Raw genomic sequence first — 22,692 nt, 5'->3', positions numbered from 1 at the left:
CTGGGAGAGCCAGACTTGAACAGTCAAAACAATCAAAGAAAGTGTATGAGCTTTGAGGTTGGGCCTGGCCACTAACCTCAGTCTGTCAAGTTATTTGCCATTTGACCTTGGGCAAGTTACTGAACCACACCAGGCCTTAGTTTTTCATCATTAAAGTGGAGAAAACCATTTTTGTCTCACAGCACGATGGTGGTGAAGCCTGAGGGAGGGAAATCCTATCACGTTCCTGGAGCCCCACAGCCATTTCATGATCGGTAGCATCATTACTGCTACTGCCCAAGACCACCCAGTGTGACGGAAACAAGGTAGAGGCACGTATCAATACGGTTGACCCTTGAACATGGCTTTGAACTGTGCAGGCCCACTTCTGTGAGGATGTTTTTCAGTACATTTGTTAGAGAAGGTTTGCTGCTGTGTGACAATTTGAGAAAAGTCTCAGCCAAGCTATGTAATGGTTGAGTTGCCTTTTCCTGAAGGTAGTTCTATGAAGAGGCCTTCAGGGCGATTTGGAAGGGGGCTGAGAAATTATAAAATCCATGCCAGTAACCTGGATGCAGACAGAATGATTTGTGTCAGCTTTTATAAGCCACTCACGGCAGTGAGGAGTGTGGGTGGGACGGTCTGGCCGGATGATCAGGAAATGGGCAATGGGACCTCAGTTCCAATATCTGTTTCAGCATTTACTAGCCATGAGACTTGAAGTATTACCTCAGCTTTATAATCTCCCAGCTTCTCATCTGTAAAATGGAACACACAATGTCTACTGCGAAAGATTAATGTAAGAATTCAGTGATGTAGGTGAAGTGCTTACTTGATGTATTATGCCTGGTGCTCAGAGAATTCTCTGTACGGTTTAACTGCCAGTGCTGGGACTGGATTAAAGGCTCTCTAACTCTCAGTTGAGTGCTTGTCTGGTCATTCCACACTGACCTGACATCCTCTCTATTCAGAGCCACTCCTATCAGGCAGGCCGTCTTCACTGAGCTTTGTACACCCGTCGCTCCAGACACCCTTGTTGGTCATGTGTGAGATTTCTGGATTCCGTGAGGGCTCAAAAAAGCTGCTGACAGCAGCGGAAGCTACTTTAATCACTACTATACATATCTGGTCTACGTACCAGTCTGCTTCCTGTAATGGACAAAAAGTTTTTTTTGCTGAGTGAGATGTTCAAATGAGTGTCTGAAGGGACCCTCTGTCATGTATTTCAAGAGATCTTTAGAAATATGAAAGGCTCCATACTTTCCCTGCCTCTCCTACATCTGTCTGGGATTGTTTAAGCATGAGTAATTAAATAAAATGAGGACAGCCAGAGATTATCGAGAAACAGACAGGTTTAGCAACTTACTCATTTCTTGGCAAACACTAGGACTTGTAACTCATTCTCCTCTCTGTTGGTTTGCTTATTTTTAAAAATGTGTTTTCAGTTAATAAATACTCTTTATTGAAAAAAAGCAATATATGCACAAGGGAAAGAATTTCAAAAGTGCATACATAATTAAAAATGACCTTTCTCTTACTTCAGGCCCCTTCCTTCCAATCCTGCTTCTGGCTGCCACTACTGTTAACAGTTTCTTGGCGAACTTATTTTTTTTTTTTTTAAGATTTATTTATTTATTTGAGAGAAGGAGAGCAGAGGGAGAGGGAGAGAAAACCTCAAGCATACTCCATGCTGATTGAAAAGCCCAATGTGGGGCTCGATCCCAGGACCCTGAGATCATAACCTCAGCCAAAAGAAAGAGTCAGACGCTTAATCAACTATGCCATGCAGGTGCTCCTTGGGAATCTTTTCAGAAATGTTCTATGTCATATTTCAAGTATATATAAGCATATATATGTATATATAAATATTCTTTTCAAAAAAAAAATGAAAACATGTTCTGTATACTGTTTCATGCCTTGCTTTTTCCCAGCTCAATCCTACAATTTGGAGACAAGTTTCGTATCTGAATATAGAGTGTTTTCTTTTTCTCTTTAATGATTGCATAATAAATACTCCATGGTATGTAGCTGGAGTAGAAATGATTTACCCTCCACTTCCAGTGTTGTTCTTACACACCTTTTTGTTGATGGCAAACCATTCTCCCATTCACTCTGCTCCAAACCTTGAGTGATACCCAAGGTCCTCCATCCCCATATCTAGTAAGTCATGCCAATTCTGCTTTTTTCCATTTCTCCACTCTCTTTCATTCTCATGGCTACTTCCTGGGTTTAGGCCTTAAAATTCTTATAGTGTTCAGCCATCTCTAAATTTTCTATCTCTGCAGACATCACACACTTGTTCTTGATCAAATTTCATGCCAAGGTTCTGATTGTGTTACTCTTAAAAATCTGCAGTGGATTTCCATTCTCTGTATTACATAAAAGCTCAAGTAGTGATCAATATCAATAAATATGATTGTGAAATTCTAATCTGGGGAATTTATGAAATGCAAATGCCTGGATCAGAATGTCCAGATAGTTTAGGACCTTTAGTCTGTATTAAAAAAAAAATGTTTCTAAGTGCTTCTGATGCAGTCAGTTGTTGGCCTGGTGGAACCATTAGAATAAAATACAAATCACCCCAGTATTTCTCTTCAGGGTACCTTTGTGGTACCATCTTTTACTACTACTTCTCTACACACCAGAGCATATAAAGTTTTTTTGTTGGGTTTCTGGATGCTCCTAACACCTTCCAATCACACCTTTTAAACTACCAGGCCCAGTCTTTCTATGAATCCTTCACAGCCAGAAGTGATCCCTGAACTCGATTCTCAGAACTGGCTCACAGCCACATTCTGTCTTATTTCTTAGTTTGGGGATTCTCCAGCTTTCTCCCCCTGAGAGCTTGTAAGATCGCTATCTGCAGAAACCCAGACTGCTCTTTCTTCTTATTCGCGTGTACAGAACCTTGTGCACTTTGTGGCAAGGGTCTTAAACAATAATTTGTAGAATCAGTACCATTGCCTGGGTTGGTCACCGTTGCACATGCGGTGTCGTTAACTGTTCCTGGCTTATAGTGGGGTTTTCTACACGCATTTGTGGATTCTAAGAATAAATGAGCAGGACCCAGTCGGTCATTGCCCAGAGAACTACAAGTCCCAGCAGGCGTTGCGCGGGACGTCGGCGGACGCGGTGATGCAAGGGGGCGTGCCGAGCCCGAGGGAGGGGTCGCCCTGCGGGTAGCCGGAGGCCGGGGAGGCTCTAGAGCCTAGGGTGAGAGAGGGAGCGAAAGGTGAGCAGAGTCGAAGGAGGGGACGCGCTGCGGGGCTCCCCCAGTCTATGGAGCGGGGTAAGATGGCGGAGGCGGAGAGCCTGGAGACAGCCGCGGAGCACGAGCGGATCCTGCGAGAGATCGAGAGCACCGACACGGCCTGCATCGGGCCCACCCTCAGGTACCCCGGGGACCCGGGCCATCGATGGGCGGGCACGGGCGGGACTGGAGCCAGGCTCTTTCAGGGCTGTGCGCCCGGCCGGCCGCCCGCAGGGCCAGCGCCAGCCCCTCCCTTCGGGGATCCCAGCGAGCGACCTCCACCTCGCCGAGGCAGGTCTCCCTCCGCAGCCCGGACATGGGGTCCCTCCTCGATCGCCGGCGCCCACAGCCCAGTTACTCTGGAGACTTCTCTTGCCTTCCTCCAGGCTGGGGCAGTCTTGGTTCTCCCTCCGAGGCTAGTACGGAGCTGGGCGACTAGAGCGCTCCCGGCAGATGGTGGCTCTTAGCAGATCTTCCCCCAGGGGACATCACCCTTCCCCTCGGACTCAAACTCCATCCTGTCCTAGACACAAGTCCTGCTTTACAGACAAAACATAAATTCACCCACGGTCTAATGATCGGAAGTTAAACTCGTGCCTCCTTAAAATCACAGTCACTTCTCAGAAACGAGTTTCTGAAAATCTTAGGCCTGGAAGGAAGGAAGTTTCCCTCAACCCGCGCCCCTCTCCTGGGATCGGGTAATTGCTGAACCCTTTTTGTAGGAACACCTTTTCCAAAGGTGAAGCCTCACCGTAGTCTTATCGTTGAGAAAAAGTTATTACCCCTTCTGCCTACCCTCTTATACTCTCACTTTGCCCCCTCACCCCCATTTTATTCGTAGATGTCAAAACAAACCTCCACCTACCCCAACTTCATGTATTTATCAAAACTTAGGCTCCACTTACTACGTACAGTGCAAGACACTGTATTAAGCAATTTATAAATGAAACTTATTTCAGTCGTGGAGCAATCCTATTAGGTGGGTCTTATTATTACCCTCATTTTACAGATGAGGCACAGAGATGTTAAGTGACTTTCCCAAGGTCACACAGAAAAGTGGCGGAGTAGTGGTGATTCCTACTCAGGCTGCCTGGACCCAGGGTCTGCATTCTTAATCTCTGTTGTTATGTCTCAGTTGGTGATTATCATCTCTCTGTACTTCCTGTTAATTACTCACCAAATTCAATTTCAAATCACCTTTCCCTTTCCCCTCTGTTCGCTAGTGCCCTGGAACTAACTCATCTTCATCCTTCCTGTTGTACCTCCTGATTTCCAAGCAATCAATAGTTAGTTAATTCTCCTACCCACCTTGTATAGTCTTGGGACAATGTTCCTACCTTCAAAAAAGGAGTTATTACTCAATGCTTTTTTTCTTTTCTCCCATAGGGAGAGTTGCCTAATGAAAGAGTGTTTGGAGGGGGAGCAGGCTGGAGGCTTACCCCCTCATCTCCACCTGCACATCTTTATTCTCTGGGGCGCATTGTTAGCCTACTTCCCTCTGTGCCTTCTCTTGTCATGACCATCCTGAGTAGTTTGCCTTTGTCCCTTATTGCACTGGGATCATGACCTTCATATTCCTTTCTTTTTCCATTTTCTTGAGCTCTTAAGGGTGAATGATCCTTATTTCATTATCTTTTATAAAAACTACAGAAGTGCATTATTCTATATTCTAATATATATTATACATATATGTATGCTATAGAATATAGAAAATATATAATAATATAAATATATACTATATATTATATGGCATATATAATATATGCTGTATAATATACTATAAGAATGCACATATTCTAAGTGCATTATTAATGGTTATTAACATTGGGTTTTTATGGCACAGAATGTTATTGGAGTTACTGAGGATGCTGTCTCAGTATTTTACTAAGAAATTTGGCCACTGAGCTGCAGTTTGGAGCCAAGCAAAGTTCCTACTGGAGCAGTTGGGATTACCAGAGTTTTTAGGAAGGATTCTTTATCAGAACACCATCAATATTGTCTTGAGTTGGTTGTGGTTTTCAATTCCTATGGTTCTTGGTTTCTATGATAAGTGACTTTAATTTAGTGTTATCAGTGTAGTTTGTTGTGATTTATTATGTTAACTCTCCACTGATTCATAGGGCATATCTGTTCGGCCTGTAATTTTCTAGTGTCTTGACTTAGGCTCTATGCGTTATGGTTAAACTATGCTACCCATTCTCCCCCAAATTTGCTTCATTATTATCACCAAGTTCTTTTTTCCCTAGAAGGTAGGCTTTTGTGGGGGTAGGTGGATTATGGGATCTTTTGCCCTAAGGGGAAATGATTTAAAAAAAAAAAAAAGTTTTGAGAACTACTGCCCTGTCCTACAAGTTTTAATTACTTTTCCTGACTCCCTGGGTCATTGTTAGGGACTCATCATTTTTGACCTTATCCTGTGTTTTGCAGGTAACCCTAAATCTTACTGTCATCCCCAAGATTCAGTCATTTGAACATCCTGTAATGCAAAACTAGTACCTACTGTTTTTTGTCTTTAGTCTGGGTAGTTTCTGCCCATATTCATAGGGGATGATCTCACCCCCTGTCCCATTCAGAGACAGCAGCAGGCACAGACTTGATGTTTCAGAGCCCATGCCTTACCCTGGATGCCCCTCCATCATGACTAGCCCCTCTGTTTTTCCATCACAGTCATTACGTAGGTTTGATTAAGGCGGTAGGCTCTCTTCCTAAGCTTTCCCCTCAACTGTAAATCTCAAGTTCCTCCATCCCTTTTCATAGTCCTTTTTATTTCTTCTATCTTTTGGAGTGGCATTTCTAAAGCACCAGGTTCTTAGCTGTTCCTGAGCTAGGTTTTGTAACGGAAGAGGAGCTAAAGAAGAGAACAGTGAATTGTGGTAAATATAAGATTAGTATCCCCATCCCCATCCCCACAATTCCTGCTCCTCACAAAAATCCGCGAAGCTGCGCTGCCTAACCAGTCTTTCCTTCGCCAGCTATTGCTTGTGAACCATTACGTGCTTTCTTTCCCTTCTGCGATACCAAATTTTTCTTCCAGTTTTACCCCTTTTTGTTTGAGGAGCCACAGTGGCTTGACTTTTTCATTGTGTAACTCTCCTTATTTTAATCTTGAACAGTGCATGCAAAGGTCGTCAGTTCCCATACATCATAAGTGCCTCTCCTTTTTCACTGTATTCTGAAAGGCCCAAGCATATCCACACATATAGAGGCTATTGCCTAACACATTCTTTTGGGAAAGCAGCCATCTCTTTCTTCTTTGTCTTCCTCTTAAAAATTATTTTGTTAGCTGCAAGTCCTAATTTTGCAGATGAGGAAAGAGGCCCATAAGATATTGGGGCCTGTCTTTTTAAAAATTTTAAATTTTTAATTAGTTTTTTTAAAAAAGATTTAATTTCTTTGAGAGAGAGTGCCTGCGTGAGCAGGAGGAGGGGCAGAGGGAGAGAGACTCAAGCAGAATCTGTGCTGAGTGCTAAGCCCATCACGGAACTTGATCTCTGTGAGATCATGACCTGAGCTGAAATCGAGAGTTGGATGCTTAACCAACTGAGCCACCCATGCGCCCCAGGGTCTGTCTTATTTTTAAAATAATATTGATTCCTCCTCTGTAGTGCTAGTACTAAAATATTGATCAGAAATCGCTCATGAACAATGGCTCAGTATTTTCATTTTTCAAATCCCATCTCTTATTTCTAGTCTTTTATAACACTATTCAGTAGAAATCATTTCCTCATTTTGCTCTTTGGGTACTAGCAATTAACATTAAGTCTTATTGCCTTTTTAAAAAAAGTTATTTATTTATTTATTTGTCAGAGAGCGAGGGAGAGAGCGCACAAGCAGGGGGAGCAGCAGGCAGAGGGAGAGGCAGCCTCCCCTCTGAGCAAGGAGCCCAGTGCGGTACTCAGTCCCAGGACCCTGAGATCATGACCTGAGCTGAAGGCAGACACTTAACTGACTGAGCCACAGGCATCCCTTAATTGCTATTTAAGATTTTGTTTTTAAGCTTTTAAATGTAACAGTGAAATATATAACCTTTAAAAATATAGCTTTATTGAGATATAATTAAGACAGCAAATAGTTCACCCTTTTAAAGTATACAATTCACTGGTTTTTAGTATATTCACAGAATTGTGTAACCACTACCATAATTTAATTTTAGAACAATTTTATCACTTCAGCATCCATTAGTAGTTGTTCTCCATTCTTTACCCACTCCCCAGGCAATCACAACTTTCTGTCTTTATGCCTTTGCCTCTTCTGGACATTTCATATAGATGGAACTGTACTCTGTGTGTGTGTGTGTGTGTGTGTGTGTGAGTGACTTAGCATAATATTTTCAGGGCTCATCCATGTGGTAGCTTGTGTCAGTACTTCATTTCTTTTCATGGTTGAGTAGTATTCCATTGTGTGGGTATACCACATTTTATTTATTCGTGAGTTGATTGACATTTGGGTTATTTCCATTTGGGGCTTTAGAACACTGCTTCTGTGAACATGATTGTACTAATTTTTGTGTGGACATATGTATTCTCTTCTCTTGGGTATATACCTAGGAGTAGAATTTCTAGGTAAGCAGCCAGCCTCCATCCAGCATGGGTCCCACTGCAGGTTTGATCTCATGACCCTGAGATCATGACCTGAGCCGAAACCAAGAGCTGGACGCTTAATCAACTAAGCCACCCAGGCGTCCCTCCCAAACTGTTCTCTAAAATGTCAGCACCATTTTATATTCCCACCAGCAATACATGAGGGTTCCAGTTTCTCCACATTCTTGTCACCACTTGTTATGGTTGTTGGTTTTTTTTTTTTTTATATTAGGTATCTTAGTGGGTTTGAAGCTGCAATTCACTGTAGTTTTGATTTGCATTTCCCCAATGGCTAATCTTTTCATGTGCTTATTAGTCATTTGTTTATCTTCTTTGGAGAAAAGTCTATTCAGATCCTTTGCTTAGTTTTTAATTGGGTTGTCTTTCTATTGTTGAGTTGTAGGAGTTCTTTATATATTCTGGATATAAGTTTCTTACCGGATATATGATTTGCAAATACTTTCTTCCATTCTGTGAGTTGTTTTTCCATTTTCTTGGTGGTATCATTTTCTGCACTGAAGTTTAATTTTTATGTAGTACAGTCTGTCTTTTAAAATTAATTTTTGCTTGTGCTTTCCTTCTAGACTGTTGCTTTATATATTTTGTTGTTACAAACCTGTAGTATTGGTGTAGGGACAATTTTTTAATCTTGCTTATTTAGCTAAGTTGTTTGTAAAGCTGTCTCTTAGAGAAAACAAATTGGGATGTTTTCAGTTGCTGTTTTGTTCAATGTCATTTGGTAATTAAAAATGGGGCCCTGTTTTCTTCATTTCCTGCTTTTGTGCCTTTGGCTACATGGCTTTGTTTTCCATCCTCTGCCATCCCCTATTACCTAAGTTGTGCAGAAACCAGTTAAGCAGAATCCTTGGTTCATGACAGGTTATCATTATTGGCACATGCATGGACCTCTTTAAGCAATTTATTATTTTATTAAGCAACTTACCACCTGAGTGGGCAAATTTTTCTCTTCTGCTAAAATGGGGATGATACCATGTATGTTGCAGGAACAGTATTAAAAAAAAAAAAAGAGATAAAGTATTCTTCATGGGTACCTGCTGTGTGGTAGTTACTCAGGTAGCATTGAGTCGTCTTCTGCCCTGTTACCTTTGAGTTTGCTCTGTGGACTTAAGTATTTTTGTTTTAGGAGTTATGTTAGTTTAATGGTTCTTACCGCTTTTTGTTTGTTTGTTTGTACTCACCTCTTTTTTTTTTTTTTTAAAGATTTTATTTATTTATTTGACAGAGAGAGATCACAAGTAGGCAGGGAGGCAGCAGAGAGAGAGGAGGAAGCAGGCTCCCTGCAGAGCAGAGAGCCCCATGTGGGGCTCAATCCCAGCACCCTGGGATCATGACCTGAGCGGAAGGCAGGGGCTTTAACCCACTGAGCCACCCAGGCGCGCCTGTACTCACCTCTTTGAGGGACATAATAATGATCAATAATCAGAACCATCAAATAATTATTTTGGGATGGAGTGGAGAATGGAGGAGGAGATTAGGAAACAGTTATAAAAGCCCCTCCAGTGATTCTGATATAATCCTCCTTGACGATCAGTGAGGGGAAAGATATGATCTCTCATTGGTGATTGCTGATTTTTAATAATAGCTCCCTTTTAAAAGTAACAGTTTTATATTTTAATTCTAAATGTTAGATGACTTAGGAAAGAAGAAACAGACAACAAAAACTTAATCCTACCACCCTGTCAAAACTCTTGTATTTGCATATTTCTTTTTAACTTTTTCTGTATGCATTTTATTTCATTAGGTATTACAAGAGTGCTATCATGTTTTATCTTGGTTTTTCAGTTAATATGTTTATACAGTTTTATACATGATTACATATTATACAGCTATATCATTTTAGTGGCTTTATTCATTCAACAAATATTTATTGAGCAACTTTTATGCACCAGATACTCTTCTCAGCTCTGGGGTACAGCAGGGAACAAAACAGACGAGTTCCTGCCCTTATGGACATTACATTCTTGTGGAACACTCGCAGAATAAATAAGCAAACAAATACATAGAGGAATGCTGTTTAGTGACTAGTGTTACACACAGTTGGGTATTGTTTTCCCCTAGGTGTTTAGAAAAGTTGCTCTGGCAAAGGCTTGACTACAGTGAAGGAGCAAGCCATGTGGCTCTCCAGAAGTCTTTTCTGGACAGAGGACACAGTTCAGTGTGAAAGCCCTCAGGAGAAGCATAGTGGTGGGAGGCAATGGTAGATCAGTCTGAGTCCAGATCATGTAGGCTAAGAAAGAGGTACAGGAACGTTTTGAGCAGCAGAGTCACATGCTCTAACTTAGGTTAAACAAGGAACATTGGGTGCTATGTGGAGATGGAGTTGGAGTAAGAGAGGAAAGAGGGACGTCGGTCAAGGGGTATTTGCAGTAATGAAAGGCAAGAGGTGGCTGTGGCATGTAATAAAGTGTTGGGAGGAGGTGGTAAGAGTAGCTGGATTTGAAATATATTTTGAAAGTGGAGCCAAGAAGGGTGGGGGAATGGGGTAACTGGGTGGTGGACATTAAGGAGGGCACAGGATGTAATGAACGCTGGGTGTTATATAAGACTGATGAATCACTGACCACTACTTCTTTTTTTTTTTTTTTTAAAGATTTTATTTTATTTATTTGACAGACAGAGATCACAAGTAGGCAGAGAGGCAGGCAGAGAGAGAGAGAGGAGGAAGCAGGCTCTCCGCTGAGCAGAGAGCTCATTGCGGGGCTCGATCCCAGGACCCTGGGATCATGACCTGAGCTGAAGGCAGAGGCTTTAACCCACTGAGCCACCCAGGCGCCCCTGACCACTACTTCTGAAATCAATAATACATTGTATGTTAATTGAATTTAAATAAAAATAAATAAATTAAAAAAAAAAGAAAGTAGAACCAAAATATTGGATTAATTATGAAAGTTAAAGAAAAAGAATCAAGGATGATTCCAAGGCTCTTGCTTAAGTAACTGGGTGAATGTCGTCGCCATTTATTGGGATAGGGAGTAAAGGGTGAGGAGCTTTATTTTTCTTCATAGCACTTAAACTCCTGCTTGACATATAGGCTCTTCCATTAAAATTGATTTTCCAGGAGGCGAGAGATTTTCTTTCTTTCTTTACTGCTGTATCCTGGGAACCTGAAGGAGTGCCTGGTGTACAGTTGGGTGTTCAATAAGTATTTATTGAATGAATAGAATAGAAGAATTTTACCACAAACTGTTAATTATGTGGGGGTTGATTAACTGATTTGTAGATTAACTATCAATCAGAAGTGTAATCTAAAATAATTGTCCCCTAAAACCTGTTTAGTATTTTGTGTTGTGTTGTTAAAAGTTTGTAAATTTTAGGGACGCCTGGGTGGCTCAGTTGGTTAAGCGGCTGCCTTCGACTCAGGTCGTGATCCCAGCGTCCTGGGATCGAGTCCCACATCGGGCTCCTTGCTCGGCGGGGAGCCTGCTTCTCTCTCTGCCTCTGCCTGCCACTCTGTCTGCCTGTGCTCGCTCGCTCTCTCTCTCTAACAAATAAATAAATTAAAAAAAAAAAAAAAAAGTTTGTAAATTTTAGTATGATAAATCTAGTGATTAAAATATTATAATCTAAGGGCACATTGTATAAATAAAGCTTAGCATTCAGAAAATTAGAACTGTACATTTGGGGAAAAGGGGGTGGGTAGCATTAAATAGGTTTCATTACCATAGGGAGTAGGAGAATGACTTTTTTGTGGTTTGATAAAGAGAAGTTATGTTTTATTTTAATAACGTCATTGAATTGTTAAGCAAATTGGAAAAATGAATAACTGAAAAAACCCTCTTGTAGCTGATAAGACAGTACTGATGTGGTTCAGTTAGCAGTTGACTCTGTGTCTGATTTTATTTGAGCTAAATAAACAGAAATTTTCATTGAAGTTTTTCCAGTGGAAGGTTATTCTGATGTGTCATCTGATTAATTAGATTCAAACCACACAAACATTAATAGTCACAAAAGAGAAGTTAAGTGGGAGGACAGTATTTGGCAGTCATTCCTTTGGTGAATACCAAGAGTTTATTAGTTATCAGATCCAATATATAATGCTGGTGAGACTGATCTCCTGGAAATATAATGTTGAAAATAAAAAAAGAATAGATGAATTATCTTTATTTGTCTGGATTTGAAATATTTATTTAATTTTTTCTCCCATTCCCTTTATTTCCCCATTTTATTAGTTTGTTATTTATTCTTCCATTATGTTCTTTTTTTTTTCCTTAAAGATTTTATTTATTTATTTGAGAGAGATCACAAGCAAGCAGAGAGGCAGGCAGAGAGAGAGGAAGGGAAGCAGGCTCCCTGAGGAGAGAGACTGATGTGGGGCTCGATCTCAGGACCCTGGGATCATGACCTGAACCGAAGGCAGAGGCTTTAACCCACCGAGCCACCCAGGTGCCCCCTCTTCCATTATGTTCTTAATGCAGATATAAGCATTTATAATTTTATTTTCTCCCCTTTTCACACAATAAGTAGTATGCTCTATAGCCAGTTCTGCAGCCCATCAATATCTTTTGGAGAGCTGTCCATACCTGTATGCAGTGGTTTTCTTTACTTTTTACAGCTACATAGTATTCCATTGTGTTAATCTACCACCAACCATTCAGCCAGTCCCCTATTTATGTATAGTGGGGTTATTTCTAGTCTTTTGTTGGACAAAATAAGGCAGCAATGATTAACCTTGAACATTTGTCATTTGTCATTTCTTTCTTTTTTTTTTTTTTTTTAAGAGAGAGAATGTGTGGGTGTCTGAAGGGAGGGGAGAGGCAGAGGGGGAGGACCCCCCCATTTGTTATTTCTTATTGTACTTTTCATACTATATACTTCAGGGTGGATTCCCAGAAGAATGATTGCTTGGTGGCGGGGGGGGGGGGGTGTCTGGGTGGCTCTGCTGGTTAAGCGTCAGACTTTAGCTCAGATCATGATCTCAGAGTCCTCTCCTGCCCCTTCTGCCCCTTTCCCAGCTCATGCTTGCTTTCTTTCTCTCTCTTAGATAAATAAAAAAAAATCTTAAAAAAAATTCTTAAAAAAAAAGAATTATTGCTGAGTAAACTGGTGAATGTATATGTAATTTGGTAGGTATTACACTCTTTAGAGGTTGGACTATTTTGCTTTCCCTCTAGCAATCTGTATTGCTTATTTCTCCATAGTTTTTTCCATAAAATCTGTATTAGACTTGATTTTTTTGTCAGCATGATAAATATTAAAAGGTATTTCATTGTAGTTTTCATTTGTACTTTCACTATGAGTGAGGCTGAACATCTCTTCATATGTTGTATTATCTATGTGTGTGTGTACTGTCTGTATCCTTTGCTTACTTTTCTTTGATTTCGCAGCATCAGTAAAGAACCTTTGGTTGTTATGCTTTGCTTAAATACACCAGGAATATACAGAACACAGTAACTTTTGATTACTAAAACAAAGAAGCCATTGTTTTTTAAGGAATGAAAGCTTCAAACTTTATTTTAGTTGTAAAGGGATATAAATAAGCAGAAATTTTAAAAGAATTAAAAAAAAAAATCTTGTATCTGGGCGCCTGGGTGGCTCAGTTGGTTAAGCATCGGCCTTTGGCTCAGGTCATGATCCCGGAGTCCTGGGATCCAGCCCTGCATCAGGCTCCCTGCTTGGTGGGGAGTCTGCTTCTCCCTCCTCCCCGACTTGTGCTCTCTCTCTCTCACTCTCTCTCTCTCAAAAATAAATAAATAAAATCTTTAAAAAATAACTTGTGTCAGGAGATTGATAATTTGAAATCAGAAGACTTGGGGGGAAATGCAGTAACATTAGGTAAGCTGCTTTATATATAAATAAAATTGTTAATGAATCAGAGGTTGTCAACATTTTAGTAAATTCTTGACCTTAAGGTATTATGGCATCTCTTCACATGTTTACATAATTTCTAGCATCAGTACAACTAGTATATGAAATTTGTTGCAAAAAGTTATTGATAAGGACAATTATTTAGTATGGTTTTGGAAGCAGTTTAGAATTTTAGATGATGTTTGTGACATAGTTTTAGTTTGGGATATGGTATATGTGAATAGTAATTAGGTAGTTGAGGAAAGCAAAGATTTTCTGATTCTTTACATCATCGAAGTTGATAATGTGTAGTATTTGCTAATGATATAATAATTGACTTAATCATATACTATGACAAAGCTTTCAGCTGAAGACAACTTGAATAAATAAAATTAGTGAGTGGCTTACCTTTGAAATTTGTGATTTGGGATTGAGATGCTGATGACATTACAATGATGACATTGTAAATTTGATTGGGGGAAGCAGCAGAGATAGTTGGTGGAGGCAAAGGGATGACTTAGTAAAAATCAAAGCCGAGTTGCACACAGAACTGAACTTAAGCACATGAGACCCAAGGTGATTATTATTATTTTTTAAGGATTTTATTTATTTATTTGACAGACAGAGATCATAAGTAGGCAGAGAGGCAGGCAGAGAGAGAGGAGGAAGCAAGCTCCCTGCTGAGCAGAGAGCCCGATGCGGGGCTTGATCCCAGGACCCTGGGATCATGACCTGAGCCTAAGGCAGAGGCTTTAACCCACTGAGCCACCCAGGCGCCCCCTCATGGTGATTATTCATAGGCTATTTCTTAGAGATTTGTGTTGTGGCAGGTGGAAAAAGAGTAAAGCCATTTTAAAGTAGTATCTGCTGGAGTGTTTAGAAAACAAAGACAACAGTTTGTTCAAAGACTTACCAGTATTGCATGAACTTTGTTCCAATATTTGAATGGAGGAGAAATCAGGGATAACAGTAATGAAATATTTTAATACTTCAGCTATTTTTAAAAAGCACTTTGTGATGTGCATCTATAAATTATATTTATATTTTCCATTTCTAGATGTCTGCAAAATGGTAAATGTTTTCCCCCAAACTGCAGGTAACTTAATATTTCTGCTACATCTGACCAGCCTTCTCTTATTCTGGTTAATTGACAGTTGACTGTACTTTGTCTCTTTTTCTCTGATTTTCTCCTTGCCTTGTTCTAGAAAGGAATTAGACACTTTCTAAAAATCTACATGATTTGGGTGCCTGGGTGGCTCAGTGGGTTGAGCCTCTGCCTTCAGCTCGGGTCATGATCTCAGGGTCCTGGAATCGAGTCCCGCATTGGGCTCTCTGCTCAGCGGGGAGCCTGCTTCTCCCCCATCTCTCTCTGCCTGCCTCTCTGCCTACTTGTGATCTCTCTCTGTCAAATAAATATATAAAATCTTAAAAAAAAATCTACATGATTTAAAAAGCACACGTAATAGATACATCAAAAATGGTGAGGACATTTGGGTATGAGAAAACAAAGGTAGGAAGACTATGAAATCAAGAGCGAGGAATTAAAAGATTCATATTTGAAGGCCTGTACATTTTCTAAAGGTAGGCCATCAGTTTGGCTCTAGGCTTTCCAGCAGCTAGTGCAAAAAAGAGACATGCTCTGTTATTTGAGTTATGGTGTTGTAAAATTAAAAAGTAGTTACTTAAGGAGAAGCATAGCTATTCTTGGTTCGGAGTAAGACCAGAGAACTGTTTCTCCCATATGTCCTCACAAAGAAGGCCCTGTATAATGTAACTTTAATATCCATATAGTAAATGCAGCAATATGTAACAGGCTGTTTCTTATATTGTCCTTTAGTGAAAGCATATGGCATAACCAAAATACAATTTAGTAAAGGCAGATCTTTAGGGAGCCAAAGGAATTCAGTTCTCTGCTAGTCTTGGCTTAATAAAGGCATAGATTTTATAGTACCTATAGTGGAAGTTGAAAGTGCATTATCCCCCCGCCCTTTTATTTTTTGATCATTGATCACTTCGAGAAACTTATAAACTCTATCTCCCTTTCCTTAGTAAAATGTATATGTATCCAGTCTCCATGATTTCTGATGTGGAAGATTATATACATTGCATATATGCTGGTTAATTCTTCAGAAGTACTGCTTTTAATAGTCAAGGTTTTTGATAGTTAAAGAGTATCAGTAAGTTCAAGGTTATGTATTTTTTTGCCATTTTTCTGAATGCGTCACTTGCCTGTATTTTTAATTAAGCACAGAGCTATATATGCTTTAAAAGTAAATAAACTAGCTGTGGGTTAGATTAATATCTTTTTATGAAAGTTGAAGAGGCTGATAAAAGCCACCTTATTCCTCTAGAAGAAGTAGAGTGGGAGTATCCAGTGATAGGGCTAAGATTCTTCCTTAGAGGTAATTTGGGATGTGTTCTAGCACTGAAATAAATGCTGTTAAATCCACAATGATTTTATTTGGAATAATCTTAAATTTGATGTTAAAAAATAACCAACCCACCTTGGCCATTTAAAAAATTGCCAGTGAATAAGATAACCATAGATGTTTGCCTTAAGCTGTAGAATTTGGAATATACTGTCTAGAAAATGTATGCCTCACTAAGGAGGTTATTTACCTGGAACCTACCCTGTCCTAGGTTTATAAATTAAGAAAAAATTGAAATATGTAACTCCAAGAGCATAATGAATAGTAAAAATTTTTAGAAGATTTTATTTATTTATTTGAGAGAGAGTGAGCTAGAGAGAGAGCAGAAGCTGGGGGGGAGGGGCAGAGGGAGAGGGAGAAGCAGACTCCCCGCTGGGCAGGGAGCCCAATGAGGGGCTTGATCCCAGGACCCTGGGATTATGACTTGAGCCCAAGGCAGACGCTTAACCGACTGAGCCACCCAGGCGCCTGATTGATAAAAGAAATTTAAGCATGTGATATATCTTTGTATAACTAAAATTTAGAACTTTGAAATACACATTATCTGGTGAAACATCCAAGTGAACAAGATCTCTCACAGTGCAACCAACTAGATTACCTTAATGTGATTTGTGATGATCCGTATGGATTGGAACTCTGTTACAAATACCTGCCTGCCTTTCAGTCTTGAAGATAATCACATTAATATGTACCTTGCACTGTAGTGAATTTACCTTTAGTCACATACTGTGGTTTGGTAATCCAGATTGATCAATGGATTAAAGCAAAAGTAAAAACAATGACAACAATAACAAACTTTTTTTTAAATGATTCTATTGTTTTTTGAATTTTTAGATCCTTCCAGTATTGAGAATGCTAGATAAATATTCTCTTGTATGTTAGATAAATGATGAAGGCCATTTGCCAAAAATGATGATATGGCTTAAAAATACAAGCTCTTTTGCTATATTTGTTTTTGATTAAGAAGTTGTGGAGTAACACAGGCTTCTAATTTTGTTTCTTTTTTTTTTTTAATTTAATTTATTTATTTGACAGACAGAGATCACAAAGAGATAGGCAGAGAGGCAGAGAGATGGGGAAGCAGGCTTCCCGCTAAGCAGAGAGCCTGATGCGGGGCTCCATCCCAGGACCCTGGGATCATGACCTGAGCTGAAGGCAGAGGCTTTAACCCACTGAGCCACCCAGGTGCCCCTGGGCTTCTAATTTTGATTGTGCTTTTATATACTTGGAACATGACAAACTGACAAAAGTACATCTTTTGGCACTATATTATCTAATGGAGCATTGACGTCTTGTAGTATGTTGTAAGCCAGGTGTCTTTACTCCTATTGTTCTTAATAGCTCTATTTTTGCAACTTGCTTCTTTGTTTTTCTCTTACAAAATTGTACCTTTGTTTCTTTCTTCATATTTGTGCTTGCTTTTTGTTTTTGTACCCCCCCTTCTATTTCCTGTAATTTAGAACTTTAAAACACATATTGTTCAGTGAAACATCTAAGCAGACAAGAATTACCACAGTGCAGCTAACTTCTACTTGCTGGGATAGCTCTACTGCCAATAAAAAATAAAATTCTAGGAGCACCTGGGTGGCTCAGTGGGTTAAAGCCTCTGCCTTCAGCTCAGGTCATGATCCCAGGGTCCTGGGATCGAGCCCCGCATCGGGCTCCCTGCTTAGCACGGAGCCTGCTTCCCTTCCTCTCTCTCTCTGCCTGCCTCTCTGCTTACTTGTGATCTCTGTCTGTCAAATAAGTAAATAAAATCTTAAAAAAAAATAAAAAAAATAAAATTCTAAAGGTATTGATATAAAATGTGACCTTATCAAGCAATAGGAATGAGTAAAAACAGCAGACATCAAGGTTGACTGAATCTGTGTTATGAAACATTTTTGGTATGAAGTTTGATTTTGGGAAGACATTTTGTGTAACATATTTTTAAAAAAGGAAAGAAATAAGGGAACTAGCCGAGTGATTTGTTTTTGATGAGGTAGAAGAATTTCTTGACATTTGTAAGGAAGAAGTGTACAATGATGATCTTTTGGCATTGGAGTAGCAAAAATAAGAGGAAAGTGAAATGAGAAGAGCTTTTGAAATCCAAAGAAAAATAGGCTATTAGAAGCATTTTAAATGGTAAATGTGGCTGTGACTATATACATTATTTGCTCTTTTAAAAATTAAAATTTTGGGGCGCCTGGGTGGCTCAGTGGATTAAGCCTCTGCTTTCGGCCCAGGTCATGATCTCAGGGTCCTGGGATCGAGTCCCGCATCGGGCTCTCTGCCGGGCAGGGAGCCTGCTTCCCCCTCTCTCTCTGCCTGCCTCTCTGCCTACTTGTGATCTCTTTCTCTCTCTCAAATAAATAAATAAAAAATTAAAAAAAATCAAAATTTTCATTTTGAGATCATTATAGATTCATGTGCAGTTGTAAGAAATAATACACAGATCCCTTGTACCTTTACCCCTACAGTGGTAACATTTGGCAAAACTGTAGTGCACTATATTATGACCAAGATATTGACATTATGTCTTCAAGGTCAAGATTTAGAATACTGCCATCACTATGGGGATCCCTTACATTGCCTTTTTACAGACACAACCACTTTCTTTTTGTCTCCATTCCTGCTTAGCCCCTGACAACCACTAATCTGTCCTCTAGTTCTATAATTTTGTCATTTCAAGAATGTTATATGAATGGAATCATACAGTGTGTAAGTTTATGGAATTGGCGCTTCTCACTCAGCTTTAATTCCCTGGAGATTCATCCCAGCTGGTGTATCTATAGTTCGTTCCTTTTTATTGCTGAGTAGTATTCCGTGGGATAGCTGTGCGACAGTTCGTTGAGTTACTCACCCATTGAAGCAGATCTGGGTTGTTTCCCGTTTTTGACTATTAAAAGTAAAGCTGTTATAAACATTTGTGTAAAGGTTTTTGTGTGCACATATGTTTTCGTTTCTTTTGGGTGTATACCTAGGCGTGGAATTGCTGGGGCATATGCTAACTCTATGTTTAACTTTTTGAGGAACTGCCAAACTTATTTTCCAAACTGTCTTTGCCATTTTACATTCCCAGCAGCAGTGTGTGAGGATTCCAGTTTCTTCAGATCCTTGCTAGCATTTGGTATTGTCACTGTTGTATTTTAGTTATTCTGATAACGTGTATAGTAATATCTCATTGTGGTTTTAATTTGCATTTTTCCAATTGCTAATTATGTTGAACATATTTTCATATGCTTATTTGCCATATGTATATCCACTTTATTGAATTGCCTCTTCATGTCTTTTGCCCATTTTCTAATTAGATGTTTTTTTTTAAATGTTGAGTTTTTGAAAATTCTGGATGTATTGTAGATACTAGTCTTTTGTTGATATGTGGTATGCAGGTAGTTTATTCCACTCTATAGCCTGTCTTTTCACTCTCTTAACAGGATCTCTTGCAGATCTGAAGTTTTTAATTTGATGAGGTCTAATTGATCAATTTTTCCTTGTATGAATCATGCTTTTGGTGTCAATTCTAACAACTTTGCCTAGCCTTAGATCTTGAAGATTTTCTCCCATTTTTTTTTCCTAAAAGTTTTATGGTTGTACTAAAATGTAACATCTGTGATTCATTTTGAGTTAATTTTTGTAATTTTGTGACTTTTGTGTAAGGAGTGAGTCTTAATTTCAAAGATTTTGTTTTTGCCTGTGGACGGCCAGTTGCTCTAGTAGGTACCATTTATTGAAAAGACTGTTTTTGCCCTACCGAGCAGCTTTGGTACCTTTGTCAGAATTTCTTGGGGGGCACCTGGGTGGCTCAGTGGGCTAAACATCTGACTTTTTTTTTTTTTTTTTTTTGAAGATTTGTCTATTTTTAGGGAGAGAGCATGAGCGGGAAGGGCAGAGGGGGAGAGAATACGGAGGACTCTGTGCTGAGCTCAGAGCCCAGTGTGGAGTTTGATATCATAACCCATGAGATTAGGACCTGAGCTGAAATCAAGAGTCTGTGGCTGAACTGACTGCACCACCCAGGTGCCCCTAAGTGTCCCACTATTGATTTCGGCTGTGGTCATGATCTCAAGGTTGTGAGATCAGCCCTGCATGGGGTTCTGCTTTGGGCATGGAGCCTGCTTAAGATTCTCTTCTCTCCCTCTCCCTCAGCCCATCCACACCCCAACTTGTGCTTGCTCTTTCTCTCTCTCTCAAACAACAATAACATGGGGCACCTGGGTGGCTCAGTGGGTTAAAGCCTCTGCCTTCGGCTCGGGTCCTGGGATCGAGCCCCGTGTCGGGTTCTCTGCTCAGCGGGGAGCCTGCTTCCCTTTCTCTCTCTCTGCCTGCCTCTCTGCCTACTTGTGATTTCTGTCTGTCAAATAAATGAATAAAATCTTTAAAAAAAAAACAAACAATAACAACAACAACAACAGCAACAAATTTCTTGGGCATTATTGGTGTGGGTCTATTTCTAGGTTCTCTCTTTTGTGTTGATCTATGTGTCTGTCCTTCTGTTAATACCAGTCTTGATTACTCTTTTGATGTTGGGTAGACTAATTCCTCCGACTTTAATCTTCTTTTTCAAAAGTTTTAGCTAATTTCATTCCTTTGTTTTTTCATGTAAAATTTAGAATAGTCTTGTCTATTTCTACAAAAATATCTTACTGTGATTTTGATAGGAATTAGATTAAGCCTTGACATCCCTTTATAGAGAATTGGCATCTTTATTTCATGACTCTTTCAGTCCATAAGCACAGAATGTCTTTCAATGCATTTTGTTCTCTTTAGGCTTCATCTCTTCAGCATTATGTAGTGGTTAACATACAAAGTGAGTATGTGTTTTGTTAGAAAAGTGATTGTAAATGGTGTTATATTTATTATATTTAAAATTTAAAATATTTAAAATTGTGTTCATTGCTAATATATTGATATATAATTATTTTTTATCTTGCAGCTTTGTGACTACTGAACTTACTATAGGAGTTTTTTTGTAGATTCCTTGGAGTTTTCTATGTAGATAATCGTGTCATCTACAAATAGGGACAGTGTAGTTCTTTTTTGATCTGTATGCCTTGTCTTTCATTTGCTTTCACTGGCTAGAACTTCTAGAACTATGTTGAATAAGACTGGTGAAAGTGGACATCTTTTCCTTTTTCCTGATCTTAGAAAGCATTCAGTTTCCCCCCAGTAAATACGGCATTTTAAAGTTTTTGAAGATTCTTTTGATGAAGTTGAGAAAGTTCCCTTCTATTCCTCTTTTCTGAGAATTTTATCATAAAAGAATGTTGAATTTTGTCCAGTGCTTCTCCTGCATTGATTATATGTTCATGGGATTTTTCATCTTTACCTTGGTGAATTACATTGACTGATTTTTGAATATTGAATGAGCCTGCCTCTCTGAAATAAACCTAACTTAGTCATTGTGTGTATTTCTTTCTTTCTTTCTTTTTTTTTTTTTTGAAGATTTTATGTATTTATTTGAGAGAGAAAGAGAGTACGAGCAGGACGAGGGGCAGAAGAAGAGAAAGAGGCAGACTCTCTGCTGAGGGGGGAGCCTGATGTGGGGCTCGACCCCAGGACCCTGGGATCATGACCGGAGCTGAAGGCAGACACTTAACGGATTGAGCCACCCAGGCGCCCCATGTATATTTCTTTTTATGTACTGCTGAGTTCTATTTGCTAGTACAGATCTTCCTTGACTTATGATGGGGCTGTGTCCTGATGAACCTGTCTTAAATTGAAAATACCCTAAGTTGAAAATCCATTTAATACACCTAACCTATCTAACATCATAGCTAGGTTAGCCTACCTTAAACATGCTCAGGAAATTGAACATTAGCTTGCAGTTGGGTAATACCATCTAATTCACAATCTATTTTATAATAAATTACTTAATTTCTCATATAATTTATTGAATACTGTATTTAATACAGTATTTCAGTTGAACCCAACTGTGGGTTCAGAGTGGTCGTAAATGTATAGGTTGTTTATACTCATGATTTCGTGGCTGACCGGGAGCTGCAGCTCACTGTTTCTGCCCAACATCCACGAGAGAGTATTGTACTGTGTATCACTAGCCTATGAAAAGATCACAATTCAAAATTTAAAGTATGGTTTCTACCCAATGCATATTGTTTTGGACTATTGAGTAAAAACTGAAAAATTATAAGTCAAACCATTGTAAGTTGGGGACTGTCTGTATTTCTTAAGGATTTTTGTGTTTATGAGGGCTTTTGGTCTGTAGGTTCATGTATGTATGTATGTATTTATTGTCTTCTGTTTTTTTTTTTTTTTTTAAAGAATTTATTTGTCAGAGAGAATGAGCACAGGCAGATGGAGTGGCAGGCAGAGGCAGAGGGAGAAGCAGGCTCCCTCTTGAGCAAGGAGCCCGATGTGGGACTCGATCCCAGGACGCTGGGATCATGATCCAAGTCGAAGGCAGCTGCCTAACCAACTGAGCCACCCAGGCGTCCCCTGTCTTCTGGTTTTGATGGTAGGGCAATACTAGGTTCCTAAAGTTATTTTCTGGAAGAGATTTTAGAATTGATGTTAATTCTGCTTTAAACATTTTATAGAATTCTCCAGTGAAACCATCTAGGTCTGAAGATTCCTTTTTTGGGATAGTTTTAATTACAAATTCATTTTTTTCGTAGTTCTAGGGCTATATTAATTGCTTGCTATTTTGTAT

At 39.5% G+C, this 22,692-nt stretch overlaps 1 protein-coding gene across 2 annotated transcripts in view; it reads left to right on the top strand.

Annotated features, from left to right (window-relative positions):
• Nucleotides 1-3,137: 3,137 nt before the first annotated feature.
• The window catches only part of EXOC6B (exocyst complex component 6B), a 619,674-nt gene continuing 600,119 nt past the window's right edge, over nucleotides 3,138-22,692 (top strand). For both annotated transcript variants that reach the window (XM_080813943.1, XM_080813942.1), the window contains exon 1: nucleotides 3,138-3,371. In XM_080813943.1, coding sequence (XP_080670069.1) covers nucleotides 3,259-3,371 — 113 coding nt within the window. In that variant the 5' untranslated portion in view covers nucleotides 3,138-3,258. The remainder of the gene's footprint in view (nucleotides 3,372-22,692) is intronic.

Source organism: Martes martes (assembly GCF_963455335.1).
Source record: "Martes martes genome assembly, chromosome: 9".
NCBI lineage: Eukaryota > Metazoa > Chordata > Mammalia > Carnivora > Mustelidae > Martes > Martes martes.
Note: the sequence above shows the minus strand (reverse complement) of the source record. Positions and strands in the feature narration are given on the sequence as shown.